The 14,969-nt window shown below is 42.2% G+C and overlaps 1 protein-coding gene across 1 annotated transcript in view; it reads right to left on the reverse strand.

Annotated features, from left to right (window-relative positions):
• The window catches only part of CACNA1D (calcium voltage-gated channel subunit alpha1 D), a 444,991-nt gene that overhangs the window by 191,492 nt on the left and 238,530 nt on the right, over positions 1 to 14,969 (reverse strand). The window contains exon 9 of the mRNA XM_059716031.1: positions 9,709 to 9,875. Within this exon, the coding sequence (XP_059572014.1) occupies positions 9,709 to 9,875 (167 nt within the window). The remainder of the gene's footprint in view (positions 1 to 9,708; positions 9,876 to 14,969) is intronic.

Below are 14,969 nucleotides of genomic sequence, written 5' to 3' on the forward strand. Positions count from 1 at the left end.
AGTATACCAACCCTCCATAGATTACTTGAAATCTTGAGGGATTGCATCAGGAGTCCTGGGAAACTTATATATTCAATAAAACAGCTGGAGAATATATTTTATCTGGAATCAGTAAAGGAAAGAGGACCTGGTCCTGCAATTTTTCCATAAGACTTCTGTAAAAATAAATGCAGTATGGCTCAAGACAAATATTTATGACCCATGCCAGCTTAATACTGCTCTTACTAATGTTAGTGGTAAATCCTAATGAACATAAATGGAAGCAAAGTTTGGTCAAAGCCAAATGCTTTTGAAAATCACACTCTCAAATGTGTATGCCCACACTGCAGTCACTCCTGCGAAATTCAGCTGAGATACTGAGTAAATGTCCTGATAGTTAGTTTGCACTGAGCTGCCAAGGCCAGACCACTACTTGTATTCAAGCTATCCAATTTAATACTAATTCTGGTATATCTAATCTACATCAGCCACAGCCATGACTAACATAGAACATATCCTATCCAGCGGATCCCAGTCTGTGGTACGGGTATCACCAGTGGTACGCAGACAACCTGTCAGTGGTATGCATTGACAGATTTATTATAATTACCTTATATGACAAAAATTTGCTGGTGGCACCTAAGTTTGTATCATTTTAAATTGGTGGTGCGCAATCTGTCACAGTTTGAGAACCACTCTCCTATACAAAAGGCCTAAATCCTAAAGTCCTTGCTTACCCATGAGTAGACTCATGGTTGAGCAGGTTCAACCAGTGAACCTTCAACTACTGTGTATAAGAAACTGCTAATACTGCGGGGGGGAAGGTTCAAAATTCATAAGAAAGGAGAACTCCATCCTATAAAAATTATCTAAGTTACTATGAAAAGTTCAAGCAAGACAAATAATTTCAAGTAGCTTCAACAAGCCTTTTAAAAATATACAGTTAGCATTTTCTTCAAGTTGCAACGCAAATCTACGTATATCATATTCAATTAGCAGATACAGTTACGTGAAATATTACCTAATATCCAAATATGATTCTTGAATTTGCTGAGGTTCATCTTTTTCTGAAAATGAACCTACCGTATCCTAATCAACATACTCGTTTCAGTTTGGCTTGATATTTTTCATTCTATAAAGCAACTGGGTCAAATAAGTCAGCTGCACTCAGGTTCTTAGCAGCTATTTAACAAAACTGATTGCCTCACCACAGTAAACAAGCCATTTGCTCCAAGAATTCAGTTGTAGGCAGGTTTTTAAACTAAAGCTCCCTAATTGTTATCGTTGTGATTTTGACAAATTGCTATGTTTGCCATTATTTAAAGGGTGTAGATGGGAAATTAACTGCTATATTGTAAAAGCCTTATCCTTTTCCACTCGGGGAGGGGGAAATGGTAAATAAAACAAAAACCTAAGAAGAAAAGAAAAAAGTACATGCAATAAAAGCATTTTATTTAGTTTGCTGAGTTTTGCATTAATTGAAGAAAAGAATATCTGAATAATATAACTGTGCAACCTACTATTCTAATCTTACACTATAATCAATTATGCAGCTTTTGAAATACCTTAGTAGGTTTTTCTATATCTGAATTTAAGAGATGCTTTTATATCTGGCTCACCTGCCTTTTCAAAAGGCAAGCCTACGCTTAGAACACTCTCAGACAAAGGCACACTTCACTGGAAATATAAATGGATAAAAATGAAGCTTTAGAAAGTTAAAGCACTGAAGCATCAATCCAAAGCATGCATTGGAAGCAGCAGATCATTTACATGCATGAGGGGTATCTACATGCAAAAGATATTTATTTCTATGTTAAAAAATGTAGATATGTTTTCAAGAACCAACACACAAAATGCAGCATTTGCACACACAAAAGTTCAACTGCAAAGCAGAATTTATATTACCATGTTTATTAGAAGAACCTTTAAAGCACTTAAATCTGCTTTTTTTCTTCTCTTCCATTAAGTCAGCCAAAGTAACCCCTTGGTGTTAAGTACATGTAATCCCATCATTTACACAGTAGATGGCAGCAGTCGCAATGCAAAAAAATAAAAATATGTCCACATACACAACACAAGCAATGTTAGACAAAACATAAAATGAAATTATCAACAGCATAACTGATCACAGCATAAAGTCATCACCTCTTATATGGATTTCTGCATTACCAAATCCTCATCCTTTTGTTGTTTATGGAAGTGTATTCATTAACTTTGAGGGAACCAGGATTTGGTTGATGATAAAAAATAAGCCAAGGAACTATCTTAGCAATGTATTTGTTATCTTAATAGTTTGATCGATTCTGTTATTTAGCCAACAGTTAATACTCATTGGTTAACAGTAAAAGTCCTTATAGAATAACATGGGCATGATATGAAATATTTAAATTAATGAAAACAGGGACACAGGTTATTTTTTTTTTTTAAATGCTTAGGTAACACAGGTTCCCTGACAATTTTATAAATTTTGCACAAAATCTATTTCTGCAGTTCTTGCAGGAAAGTTTGGTCATTAAGCAAGGTTCAGGGATCTGATAAACTTGAGGATCATAGGAAAGTAGGGTTGGTAGGGACCTCATGATCAAGGATCCTGGTTTTCTCTTATTTTAAAAAATCCCCAATTTTTGGTTAAAAAAATGTAACCCAAATGTAATCTACATTTTCCATGATTTAAATGAAAAAACACTCATGTATAGAGATATATATATAATGTCATTTCATTTTAATCACAAAAAGTAGATTTGGGGTTACATTTTTTAAACCAAAAATTGGAGGGGGTTTTTAAATCAGAAAAAACAGGATCCCTGCTCATGATGTCATCTAGTTCGGCCTCTATTTAAGGCAGAATCATTCCTGCTTAAACCATCCTAGTCATGTCTAACCTGCTCTTGAAAATTGCCAGGTATGGAGTTTCCACAATATCTCTAGGTAGCACCTTCCAATTTTGTAAATACGAACAACATTTTAATATTATAAAAGCCTTAGTCTGTCTGTCTGTCCATAACACTTTATTTGCACTCTGATTGGTTGTCTCGGCAGCCAATCACAATGCGTACTGAAATAACCAATCAGAGTGCTCTGCACAGACAGAAGCACAGCCATGACAGTGGGGACTGAGGGGCTGGAGCAGGGGGGTGAGGACAGTGGCATGGCCTTGTCCCCCCCAACCCCTCAGTCCCTGCTGTCATGACTGAGCCAACCCCCCTCCCCGGCCCTGCTCCTTGGAGGCAGAGGTGGAAGGAGGGGGTGGGAAAATGGGCCTGGACCTGACATGGCAGGGAGGAGGAGAGAGCAGGGGGAACAGGGCCAGACGAGAAGCAGGGGCAGAGCCAGAGGCGGGGCTCAGTCCCCTCTTGCCCACACTGCCTCATGATGAATGGGACTGAAGGATCAGAGCGGGTGGATAAGGCCAGCAGCACTGGCTCCCCTGGCCCCTCAGTCCCCACTGTCATGGTGGCGGGGACAGCCTGGGACAGTGGAGCACTGCCATGATGGCAGGGATGGAGTGGGGAGGCCAAGCCAGCACCACTGGCCTTGCTCCTCCCAGCCCCGCTCCTTGGAGGTGGCAGCGCAACTCTGGCCTTGTTCCCCAGCTCCAGCCTCACCGCCACTGCTGCTGGGCCCCAAGTGGGGAGGGGGAAGTGGTTGGGAGGCTGAGGGAAGGGAAGCAGGAAGGGGGGGCACAGTGGCGGTGGCACCCCATCGCCACCGCTACTGGGCCCTGAGAACAGCTGGGAGAAAGGAAGGGAGCCGGGGGGGAAGGGGGTTTCTCATGTCCAGACACACATCAGCAGGAGCACAGGGTGCTAGGTGGTGGCTCTGGCCACCACATGCAAGTCTACCCCCCTCTCCCATGCCTGGGAAGTGGTGACGCTGCAGGGTGAGGCAGTTGGGGGGGGAGAGGTGCACGGGGCCAGAGGCAGAGCAGTGGCAGCTCTGTCCCTGCCTGCCCACCTCTCCCCCGGTCATTCTTGGTGGGCAATTGGCCAGTTCCACAATAAAAGTTGTCATGAATGGAGCCAGCAGCTCTAAAATGAGTTTTTGCTTGAAAAACACTTCTAGAAATTAGCCATTTGTATTTCTGTGTAACAGAGCCCTGGGCTCTCAGGTACCTTAAGATAAAGGCAGCCCAGCCAGGGAGCACTGCAGGGCAGGCAGGACTCAGCACCTGCCAGTTGCCAGGGCAACAGGGCAAAATGAGGCAGTGAGCAGACACCTGCAAGCATTCAGCTGACCAGATGTACGCAGGGCCCTGAGAGCATATAAACCCAAGGTTGGGGCTGGCAGGGGCTTCTCTCCCTGGCTGTGACAAAGGAAGAAGCTCCTGTCCAGGGACGCTGGGCCTAGTGTTTTGCTGCCTACAGGAACAGGGAGGTCCAGGGAACTTGTGAGGTACCCTGGCAGGGAGGCATGCTATACTTGGGGTAAAGGTTTGCCCTCATAAAGTGGCAGAGCGTTGCTTCCATTGTTGTTTATGTTACAGCCCAGGAGCTTATGATTTACATTACTGTTTTGACCAGTGGTTTGGGATGAGGCTGCAAGAGGAGGTAAGGAGGCCTCATTAGTGACCAGGGAGCACTTGAGTGCCTTGAGCCCTGCCAGGGGCAGGCTCAAGCAGTTATTGAGCCCAAAGTGGGCAGAGAGAGAGGGTGCAGCCACACACGAACAAATGGAGCTAGAGCCTCAAAGCCAGGTTCAATTCGGTGGGGCCCAGGCTAGAAGGCCTAAGCAGAGTAAAGGGGCAGAGGCCAAGAAAGCCAAAGCCTCACAGAGGGAGCAATGTTACCATAACACCTGCGAGGCATGGGACATGGTAAAGGGGAGGATTTGGAGCCACACAACTAGCCCATAAGGCTTTTGGTGTCCTGCCAAGGGACTGAGACCAGTGAGGACTAGTGGAGGGCCGGGGGGCCCTAGTGGAGGTTCAATGGAACGAGAGCTATGCAAAGGTCTGTGGGAAGACTTCCTATTTTATTTCCATCATGGGAAAGATAGGAGGGTGCCTTAGAGGTGGATTGGGGCATGGTTGCAGAGCCAGTGGGCACCATGGCCATCCCTGGAACCCCAACATGTTACAATCTGGAACGTGAATCTAGACCAAATTTTTCTCTTAAGACTTTAAAGCTCTTTCCTAGACACTCACTACTCTGGTGCCAGTTATTTAAAGTTCACTTTGCACCTAAATTAGAAGTTCAACACCATGATGGGTACAAGTACTGCTTCTTTCACTGAATGTGTCTATTGGATAGGTAACTAGAGATCCTTCCCTACAAGAAATATGCCGCAACACTTTGAATGAAAGGGCATTTTTCAGGCTTCCATTCTTTATTTATAGATGGTCACATTTCATACTAAAAAGGTAGCTCCACTCTTCATATATAAAAGCACATACTCAAATCCAGTAGAACTTTAGGAGATGGTCTATTCAAAAGAAATTTCCACTCAACAAACAAGTATAGGCTTCTTCAGTGCCAAGAGAGCACTAGGTGATCATTAGCTATTTGCAAAACAAAAATGTGTGTGCCTGTGGAATGCATGTTATAAAACCTTTACGAGCCAGCTGAATCAAAATCTATTTTCACTAGACAACTGAAAAGTACAACTACAATGTAAAGACTGTCCTAGATACTTACTTATTCCCTGTTTGTTTTGTGGTACAAAACAAGTTTAGGGTATTTGGCTACTATAGCATCACCCAGATTTCACCCACAACTGAGAACCTACTTCACTGATGCTTTCACATCCTAATTTTTTATCTGTTTTTTAAATTCATGTGAACAAAGCTGATGGCTCATCTGCAGGCCAAGATGAAACCAGAAAAGTACTCTGTAGACTTTCCAAAAGTGCCAAAGTGATTCACAGGAGTTTAAGTCCAATTTACAAAAATAACCTAGGCAGCAAGGAGCCTAATTACCACTGAAGTCCCACAGCCCTTCCCAATCTATGTGTGCACCAGGTGTTTGGGCCAGTTGTATCTGGCAGTGGCAGCAACACCCATTTGAGAACCAATAAGATAAGTTAAGGCAGTACAACAGTGATTCCCAACCAGGGTGCTGCTAAATTTAAAAAAGCCCTAACTTTAAATAGGTTGAGAACCACTGGTACAGAAGATAAACATGTCCATAGGAGATGTCAGTTCAACAACAATACAGTACCAATGGATTTTCAATAAGCAAGTTAAAGCATACAGGTCCACTGTACTCTTCACGTTTTTAAAATCTAATTGAAGTCTACTGGAATACTACTTCCTTCCTTAGAGCCCTGTGATGACTGGGTCATTAATGTACAGAGTTTTGAAGACGTAACATGGTCCATGCTCAATGTTACATTTTTGCACTGTCTGAAGTAGTGCTCTCCTGTCATTTCTCATATATTTCTCATGTTATAACTTTGGTTTTAACATCAAATAAAATAGCCACCATGATCTGAATTTTAATTTCAAACTCCTGGCTTACCCCTACATATTTTCTACCCACATCCTATTTCTTCATTTTATCCTGCAATAACAATTTAGGGGCAAAACCAGCTGCACCCACTCCAGGCATTGTTCACCTCCAAAGGGGACTTAGGCCACAGCAAGTCATTCAGGTAACATTGTATCTTGCTGCAAGCAATACAGGTTCAGACATCATTGGCCATGGGAACAAAAAGTGTTTAAAACAGCAAAAACAGTAATAATGAATATGCATTGATATGATACATGGAAACAATGTTCAGAATCTCTGTGACAAATTACTCAACGCCACATTCCAGTACTTCTATATAGACTGAGTGATATCTAATTTGGCAAATACCTCTCCTTCATTCATTTAGATTATTTCAAGAAAGCTATTGCTCAACATAAATAAGGATATTGAAAGCTAGCTCTCAGTCTCCAATATTGTGGTTAATGGTGTCAATATTATGACACCCTGCAAAATACATCCTAACTTTGCATGTCACTCGCTTACTCCATCATATATTTTATAGTAACATTTGAATCATTTCTTTGCAAACATAAGAAAATCTAAAAAAATTCTATCAGACTAGTGTTTTAAATGTCTCTGTCAGATAAACACACTTCAGTTGACAGCTACAAACAATGGACAGTTGATGCTAAGTCATAAATGAAATATATTAATTTCAGATTCTTTCCTGAAACTCTGGTTGGAAGCATTAGAGGACTATCATGGTAGAAAACTGAAGGTGTTAAACATTCATAATAGTGGTTGTCATTAGCACTGTGCCCTGTAATAAGTGAATAAAAAGTACCCTACAATATAAGTTTTTAGATTTTGAATGGAATTCCACAAAGATTCCAGCACAAGGTAATGCTACTAATAAAGATGACTTCAGCCATGTACAGATCTTCTGTTTCTACCAAGATAATTGCCACTCTCCCAGTAGAAGCCACAAGTGTACAGACATTCCAGCTTTTTCTCTCAAAGCAAAAATTGTGGTTCCAGGAGAAAAATAGCCTGACTCCAACCAGGTAGAAGTTGCTCCTGGGAGAATGTATGTACACTTTCCCACGGCTTAACTCCTCCCAGGCACCAAGAGGACTGCAGCTGTGGGGAAAAGCTCCCATGCCTTCTGAAGATTCTACCCTGGTCTGGAGAAGGTGCAAGGGGGCACCTGCTTCTTCCCCTCCTGCAGACTGGGAGGGAGGAGAAACCAGATGCTCCCTACATGCTTCTCACACACTGGAGTCCTCAGTATGTAAAGCAGACAGGAGACTTTGCCATGCTGCTCCATCTGCTTGGGTCCTGGGCACCAGAGTTCCTGATGCGAGAATTGGGCAGGGGGCTTTGCCCTGCTGCTCCAGTCTCCCTGGGATCATGCTTTCCCCAGACGGAATCACCCCAGTCTCAGGAATACACAAGGAGCATGGGTTGCAGCCTGAATGTTTGTAGTGCTCCCTGTAATAGGGAGAAAGGGCTCCTGTTACTTTATGAGAAACGAAGAAACAGGGCAAGATCTGCCATCTGGTGCAGACAGGTGAGTGAAGGCCAGCTGCTGGAAAGAAAACAGTTCCGAGGTGACAGGGCTGCAAACTACGACTGGCTATCCTGGAGTCAGCTGCCCTGCAACAAGCCACAAAGGGGCTAAACTCTAGGCAGTCAAATAAGTAAAGACTACAGAGCAGCTGGGGTGGATACTACAGAGACAAGGAGGCTTATTAGTGGGCAAAGGAGAAATCCTTGTGTCTGATTTGTCAGCATCAGAAGATCAGATGACCAGAATGGGTGGAGCTCAGAGGAAGATAAACTCTGCTCTTGAGCCACAGCAGGTAGTCCAGCCCTGACCTCTGAAGGAGGAGGAGCTCCTACAGAGTGGGGTTGTTGGAGAGAGTAAAACAGAAACTCAAGGTACCATAGACAGCTAGAAGGAGACAGGTAGCGGTAGGAGTAGGATAGTGATTCAGAGTGGGGTTTAAGTATTTTAGTTTGAAGCAGTTTGCTTGTGTGTCTGTTCCTGTTTCTGACTGGAGGCTTGAGTTGTGGCTGCAGGGGCAGCTGGACACCACAGGTAGGTTGCCTGGGTGGTGCTCCATGCCATTAGGGGCTCAGGCCAAGATAGAGCCTGCAAGGGTCTGGAAACCAGTGGGCTGCATGGGATAAAGCCAAGTGGTTTGTAGGGTAAGAGAAAGTGTGTGGCCCTGCAAGGGCAAGGGACCTGCTGGGCTGAAACCAGGATAAGGCCAGAGGTCCCAGCAGGTGGCAACAGTGAAACATGCCAGGCATGGGCATAGCTATGGGAAGGATGGAGGCCCCAATTTATGCTCCTCTGGCATGATTAGGGCCATAGGGCAGTGGCAGCTGGAAGCAGAATAATTTTTATTAGTGGACTGAGGGTCCAGTGATGAGTAGAACCAAGGGTCCAGCTAAATAAGTTAAGTCAGACTAGAGCCAGCACTTCCAGGATCACTCCAGCACTCTGGGGCAGCTTCCCAACATAATATAACATTTATATCAAAGCATGGCAGGAGAAACAGCAAGGGGTATGCCAAGGAGCTGGAGCAGGGCAGCCCCAATGTGGCCATCAGGGGGTGCCACAGCCACACTCACGGGCCAGTCCTGTTGCACTCCTCCTGGAATCACTTCTAGTAGCAGAAATCTTCAATCACTAGAATTGATGGCTTGCATGTATCTTTTATCAAGCATGTTTAATGACTAGACAAAAGGAAAGTTGATTTTTTTACTTGCAGAATTCATAAAAATTGTTTTTCTCAACACAACCTAAAACTTTTATATGTAACCTTTTTTTGTTCTCAGTGCCCTTTAACTTCTGGGTTTTGCAGGTGGGATTTAGAATGTACTGTTTAATGCACACATCCACTGACAATTGCTTTTGGCAATGCCAACAAGAGTCTAGATCTGAAATGTCATTGAGTTGCATACAATCTGTATGGCCACTGTCTTTTTAGGAAACAAAAACAAAACAGAAAAACCTTTTAAAAACAATGATTTTTTAAAAACCTCAGTAGCAGTTGTCAAAATAGCACAGCCCATTATTTCTACAAGGGTAACTCAGGTCACAATATAATGATATGCTTCCAACCTATCATTCATGACAGTAGGTATCTGAATATTAATAAAGATGTGCCTGTTCAACTAATACACATTTTTACACAACCTGAAATTAATGTAGTAATATTTGAGATGCTACATTTTCTCTTTCACTTTAACTCTTTTTCTGTGTAGTTTAACTGTCTTTCACTAAGTGAAGTATAAAGCAAAGAATACATACTGTTGCGTTTGCCTTCTTCGTCACCCTCCTCATTCTCAGGGTCAATGTCTTCTGCCTGGGTAATCCAGTCTAAATATCCTTTCAGATCCTCTTCAAGCTGCTGTTTTTCACGTAGCTTTTGAAAGTCCCCGCGGGCCTTGGCTTTTTCTCTTTCCTTGGAAAATTCTCTATTGAATTCAGATAAGACAGAACAAATATTGATTATGAGGCTGCCTGACATTCTGACCTAGAATTCTACACTGCAGAATAACATACTGATACAGCAAACGAACTACAGAAACTATATGGAAGATGTGACAATTTCTTTCAAAGCAAGATGGTGGTATCCAGAGTCAATATCTAAATTTCTTTAGTATTACACTTTATAAAACTGGTGATAGTATTGTTTATAAAAGTCAGAATTATTATGATTTAATTAAAACTTAAACGTTATTCACAATTTCTTCAACTTATACTCCAGGCTTGGGCAATGTACTCCCAACAACAGTCTGAATTTTTATTTGTCTAAAGGCTACTAACTGAGACCATAACCATGTACTTATGAACTTAACTGAGTGTGCTAAGAGAAGACCCTACTTTAAAGACAATTGGGAGATGCTGGCAGACTATACCCAAGGTAAACATAAGTCAAAAAGGATCCCTCTAATATTAGCTTTGTGTCTAGCTCAAAACTGTCTATCTTTATACACTGTATGTATACACTGCATTGTAGCACAGATATTCCCTGAGATGCTTTTACTTTTCCTTAGATTACATGCCAAAGCCAGTGTTTGTGAAGAATGTGAATGTTTTTCCCCTTTGCACTCTAGGATAGCCTCCCAAGCTCTGCTGTACTCATATCAGTGTTATGCTTTTTTACCTGGTTGTCCACTTCTCAGGACAAATAATTTAGTTGACCCTGTCTTTGATTCAGTTCATCCCCTCATTCATCAAACTGTTTTGAATAAACCCTGACTTCAGCTGTACATGCCTTACTACACTGCCTTTCAGGTGCAGTACTTGATTTTACTGAATCAGTACTTGATTTTAGCAGTACTGAAGCATTACTTGATTTCAGGTGCAGTACTTGATTTTAGTGCACTAGGTCTTTAACACTAGGTCTACAGAGGTTATCAAGGCACTCAGGGCAATACAGTGTATAAGCCCCATGTCTTCCTGTACTGGGTATTGAAACATATTTTGATTTGCTTATGTATCAATAGATATAATTAATTGTTCAAAAGCATGCTTTGCAAATGATATGGTACTGCCACTACAAGACTCATTAAAGGATGTGCCTTGTCGTAAATTTATCATTGGGCTTAATTTTGTCCTCAGATAGCCAGGCAATTTGTCAAGTAATGTCAACAAGAACGGTGCCCTTCTTTCTGGAAAAGAAATGTCTCTCATTTGGAAACTTAAATTTATTCCAGTGGAAAATTTTTTATCAGGTTCTCAATGAACAAAAAAGAAGATTAACAAAGAAGTCGGGTTGTAAGAAGCTAAGAAATAACTATGCCAAATAGGGAGCCCACATATGGAAAGATGAGTATTCCAGATGAAGAAGCCCATCCTTACGCTTTCATTTTCATGAAATGCCTTTATATCTCGGGGAATGAGTGAATGAGTTTTCAGTTTGGTCATTCACTAAAACATTAATACACCTTTGTATTAGAAGTGAAATAAAATAGAGTCAATTGTTCCTATGCAGACCAGATATCTGTACTTCAGCTGTGCTTGTAATCTAATTTCTAAAACCCAACAGTGGTTATTGCCTTGCACAGAAGATGAAAAAAATAAACATCCCCAGCAATACAACAATTGCAAAAGAAACTGCCAACAATTTTACACTGTGCGATTCTTTTCATTTCCTTCTTTCAACATTTTCTTGTGATCTGTATATTTTCAGAGTGAGAGATGAAGAGGAGTGGCTACTAGTTGCAAAGATTATGAGCAAGTACTTTACACATCTCTTCACACTGATCATAGAATTATAGAAAATTATGGTTGGAAGGACCCCAGGAGGTCATCTAGTCCAACCCCATACTCAAAGCAGGACCATCCCCAACTAGATCATCCCACCCAAGGCTTTGTGTAGCCGGTCTTAACTATTTTGAAGGTTGGGGATTCCACAAACTCTTTGGGTTACCTGTTCCAGTGCCTTACTACTCTCCTAATGAGAGTTTTCCCTCATATCTAACCTAAACTTCCCTTGCTGCAACTTGAAACCATTGCTCCTTGTTCTATCATCTGCCACCACTGAGAACAGTCTAGCTCCCTCCTTCAGGTAGTTGAAAGCCGCTATCAAATAACAGAATAATAGAAAATTAGGTTTGGAAGGGACCTCAGGAGGTCATCTAGTCCAACCCCCTGCTCAAAACAGGACCATCCCCAACTAGGTCATCCCAGCCAAAGCTTTGTCTAGCTGTGTTTTGAAAACCTCCAAGGATGGAGCTTCTACCACCTCTCTGGATAACCTGCTCCAATGTTTTACTAAATCCCCCCTCAGGCTTCTCTTCTCCAGACTAAAGAAACCCATTTCTCTCAGTTTCTCTTCCACAAGTCATGTGCTCCAGCCCCCTAACCATTTTCACTGGTCTTCTCCAATTTGTCCACATCCTTTCTGTAGTGAGGGGCTCAAAACTGGACCCATGATTCCAGATGTAGCCTCACCAGTGCTGAATAGAGGGAAATAATCACTTCCCTCGTTCTGCTGGCAATGCTCCTACTAATGTAGCCCATTATGCTGTTAGCCTTCTTCACATATTCAGCTTAGTGTCCACTGTAACTACCAGGTCCTTTTCTGCAGCACTGCTGTTTAGCCAGTCAGTCCCTGGCCTGTAGTGGTGCACGGGGTTGTTCCATCCTAAGTGCAAGACTTTCCACTTGTCCTTGCTGAACATCATGAGATTTATTTTGGCCCAATCCTCTAATTTGTCAAGGTCTCTCCGAATCCCAGCCCCACCACGTATCTATTACTTCCCCTCACTTGGTGTCATCTGCAACCTTGCTGAGGGTGCACTCCATCCCATCCTCCAGATTGTTAATGAAATTATTGAACAAAACAGGCCCCAGGACCAACTTCTGGGGTACTCCACTTGATACTAGCAACCAGCCAAACATCAATGATCCAGCAGCTTTCTATTCACCTTCCAGTCCATTCATACAACCTATAGTTCTTAGTTTGCTTGCAAGAATGTTGTGGGAGACCGTATCAAAAGCCTTGCTGAAGTCAAGATATATAGCATCCACTGCCTTCCCTGCATCCATCGACTCAGTCATCTCTTCATAGAAGGCAATCAAGTTGGTCAGGTGTGATTTGCCCTTGGTGAATCCATGCTGACTGGTTTTCCCAACTGTTGGCACTGGATTTATGACCCAGATATCTTGTTCCAGGCAGACCCAAACCCTCAGACCAACCACAACCTCTCCATTCAATAATAGGCAAATTTTATTGATACACAGTAATAGCAGATAAGAATAATATAAACAATTCTATATCTACCAGTCCTAAAGCTGTCACCAAGGAAAGGTATGTCTGGCCAGTATGCAAGCTTCACCCTGAGGTTCTCTCTTGAATGTCAAGTGTCCACAGCCTGGAGGTTGAGGGCCGAGACCCTCCCCACCCCAGTGCAGTGGGTGAGACAGGATAGTGGTGTGCCCTCTGTCCATGGTAGCCTTGGGTTCCCCTCTCAGGAACCCTTTGCTGCTCTGAAATCCCTCCTTTTGTATTCTTTCTCCCTTCTGATGACTCATCTCTGGGCATCATTGATTGGTATCCCTGTAGTTGTCATACTGTTCACATTCTTTCCTGTCAGCATATTTCTTTGTTCCAACAAATCCTCCACATGCACACACCTTAAATTATTTATTTACCAGGCCTCCTAATTTGGTCTGTTTACCAAAAACCAGAAATCCCATGGGCTCTGCAGTTGGGCACTATGACCTGGCATCAATGCTGCAGAGTCCCTTATCTCTGTTATGGAACAGTGTGGTACATGTCTTCAATGTCCCAGCCTGTGTGGCTGCTGACTTCAGACACAGTGGATCTGGAAGGAAACTTTGTCGCAAACAGGCTTTTAAAACTCAGTTAACCCTTGCCATTCCCCTGGATCATTATTTCATAGATTTCATAGACATTAGGGCTGGAAGGGACTTTGCAAGATCATCAGGTCCAGCCCCCTTCCCAAGGGACAGGAAGTCTCTAATGTTATCTACTTTATCTACAAGCCAATTCCTAAAAGCAAACCTAAATACTATTCTCTAGCCATCACTAGTCACCATCTTCACATCTAGGTGCTTAGAAATGGATTCCTTGAAGACCAGCTCCATGATTTTACCACGGACTGAGGTGAAGCTGACTGGTCTATAGTTCCCTGGATCCTCCTTTTTCCTTTTCTTAAAGATGGGCATTATATTTTAATTTTTCCAATCATCCAGCACCTCCCCAGATTGCCATAAGTTTGATCTTCAAAGGAAAGGCACTTCAGCCTTCATATTAGCCCAATCCTTAGGCTTTGAAACAGCTTTGCAACTATATTATTTGACAATTTCATGAAATGAATAAATGCCTCTTTTGTTTGGGGTTCACACTAAGATCTGAATCCAAGTTAGTGCATTCATACACCGACAGCCCTGTTCTTAGGTCCAAATTCAGTCCTTGATCAGACAAAATTGTCATTGATTTCATTAGCAAGGCAAGAACTTCAGGTTTCTGACCCAGTGGATCAGAAAGGAAACCTATGAGTGTCAAACTAAACTATCATGTATTTAGGGCAAGAATCTTAGCCCTAAACTGGGCTAATATATTGAAACAAATAATTTATTTAACACATTTCAAATCTTTTTCTCTTTGTGCTCAGACTGATTTTCTCAAGTGTACATTTTAGGAATGTAGTCACCAAAATATCATAGTTTTTCTCAGACTGTAGATCATTCAAGAGTTGTTCACTGCAAGTATTCAAAACCCAAACCATTGTGCTGAGACACACTTATCAGCTGGCATATTTCTATGCATAAGTTGGAGGAATTCAAGTCTTAGATCTGACTACTGACAATTTCAAATTCTACATTTTCTTTCCCCAAATATTATACAAACTTGCTTGAAATTGGCTGTCTGAATTACTGTTGCTCTGAAAAAAATGCATTTGCTAGGATACTGTTGAAAGCAAACACAAGATAGGAGTGATAAGTCTACATAAATACTACCTGAACAACTTTTGAAGTTTTTTCCCTTCACTGTATTTGCCTAGGGCTCAGGAATGCAGGAAACCTCCAGACCC

This window comes from Alligator mississippiensis, chromosome 12 (assembly GCF_030867095.1).
Source record: "Alligator mississippiensis isolate rAllMis1 chromosome 12, rAllMis1, whole genome shotgun sequence".
Classification (NCBI taxonomy): domain Eukaryota; kingdom Metazoa; phylum Chordata; order Crocodylia; family Alligatoridae; genus Alligator; species Alligator mississippiensis.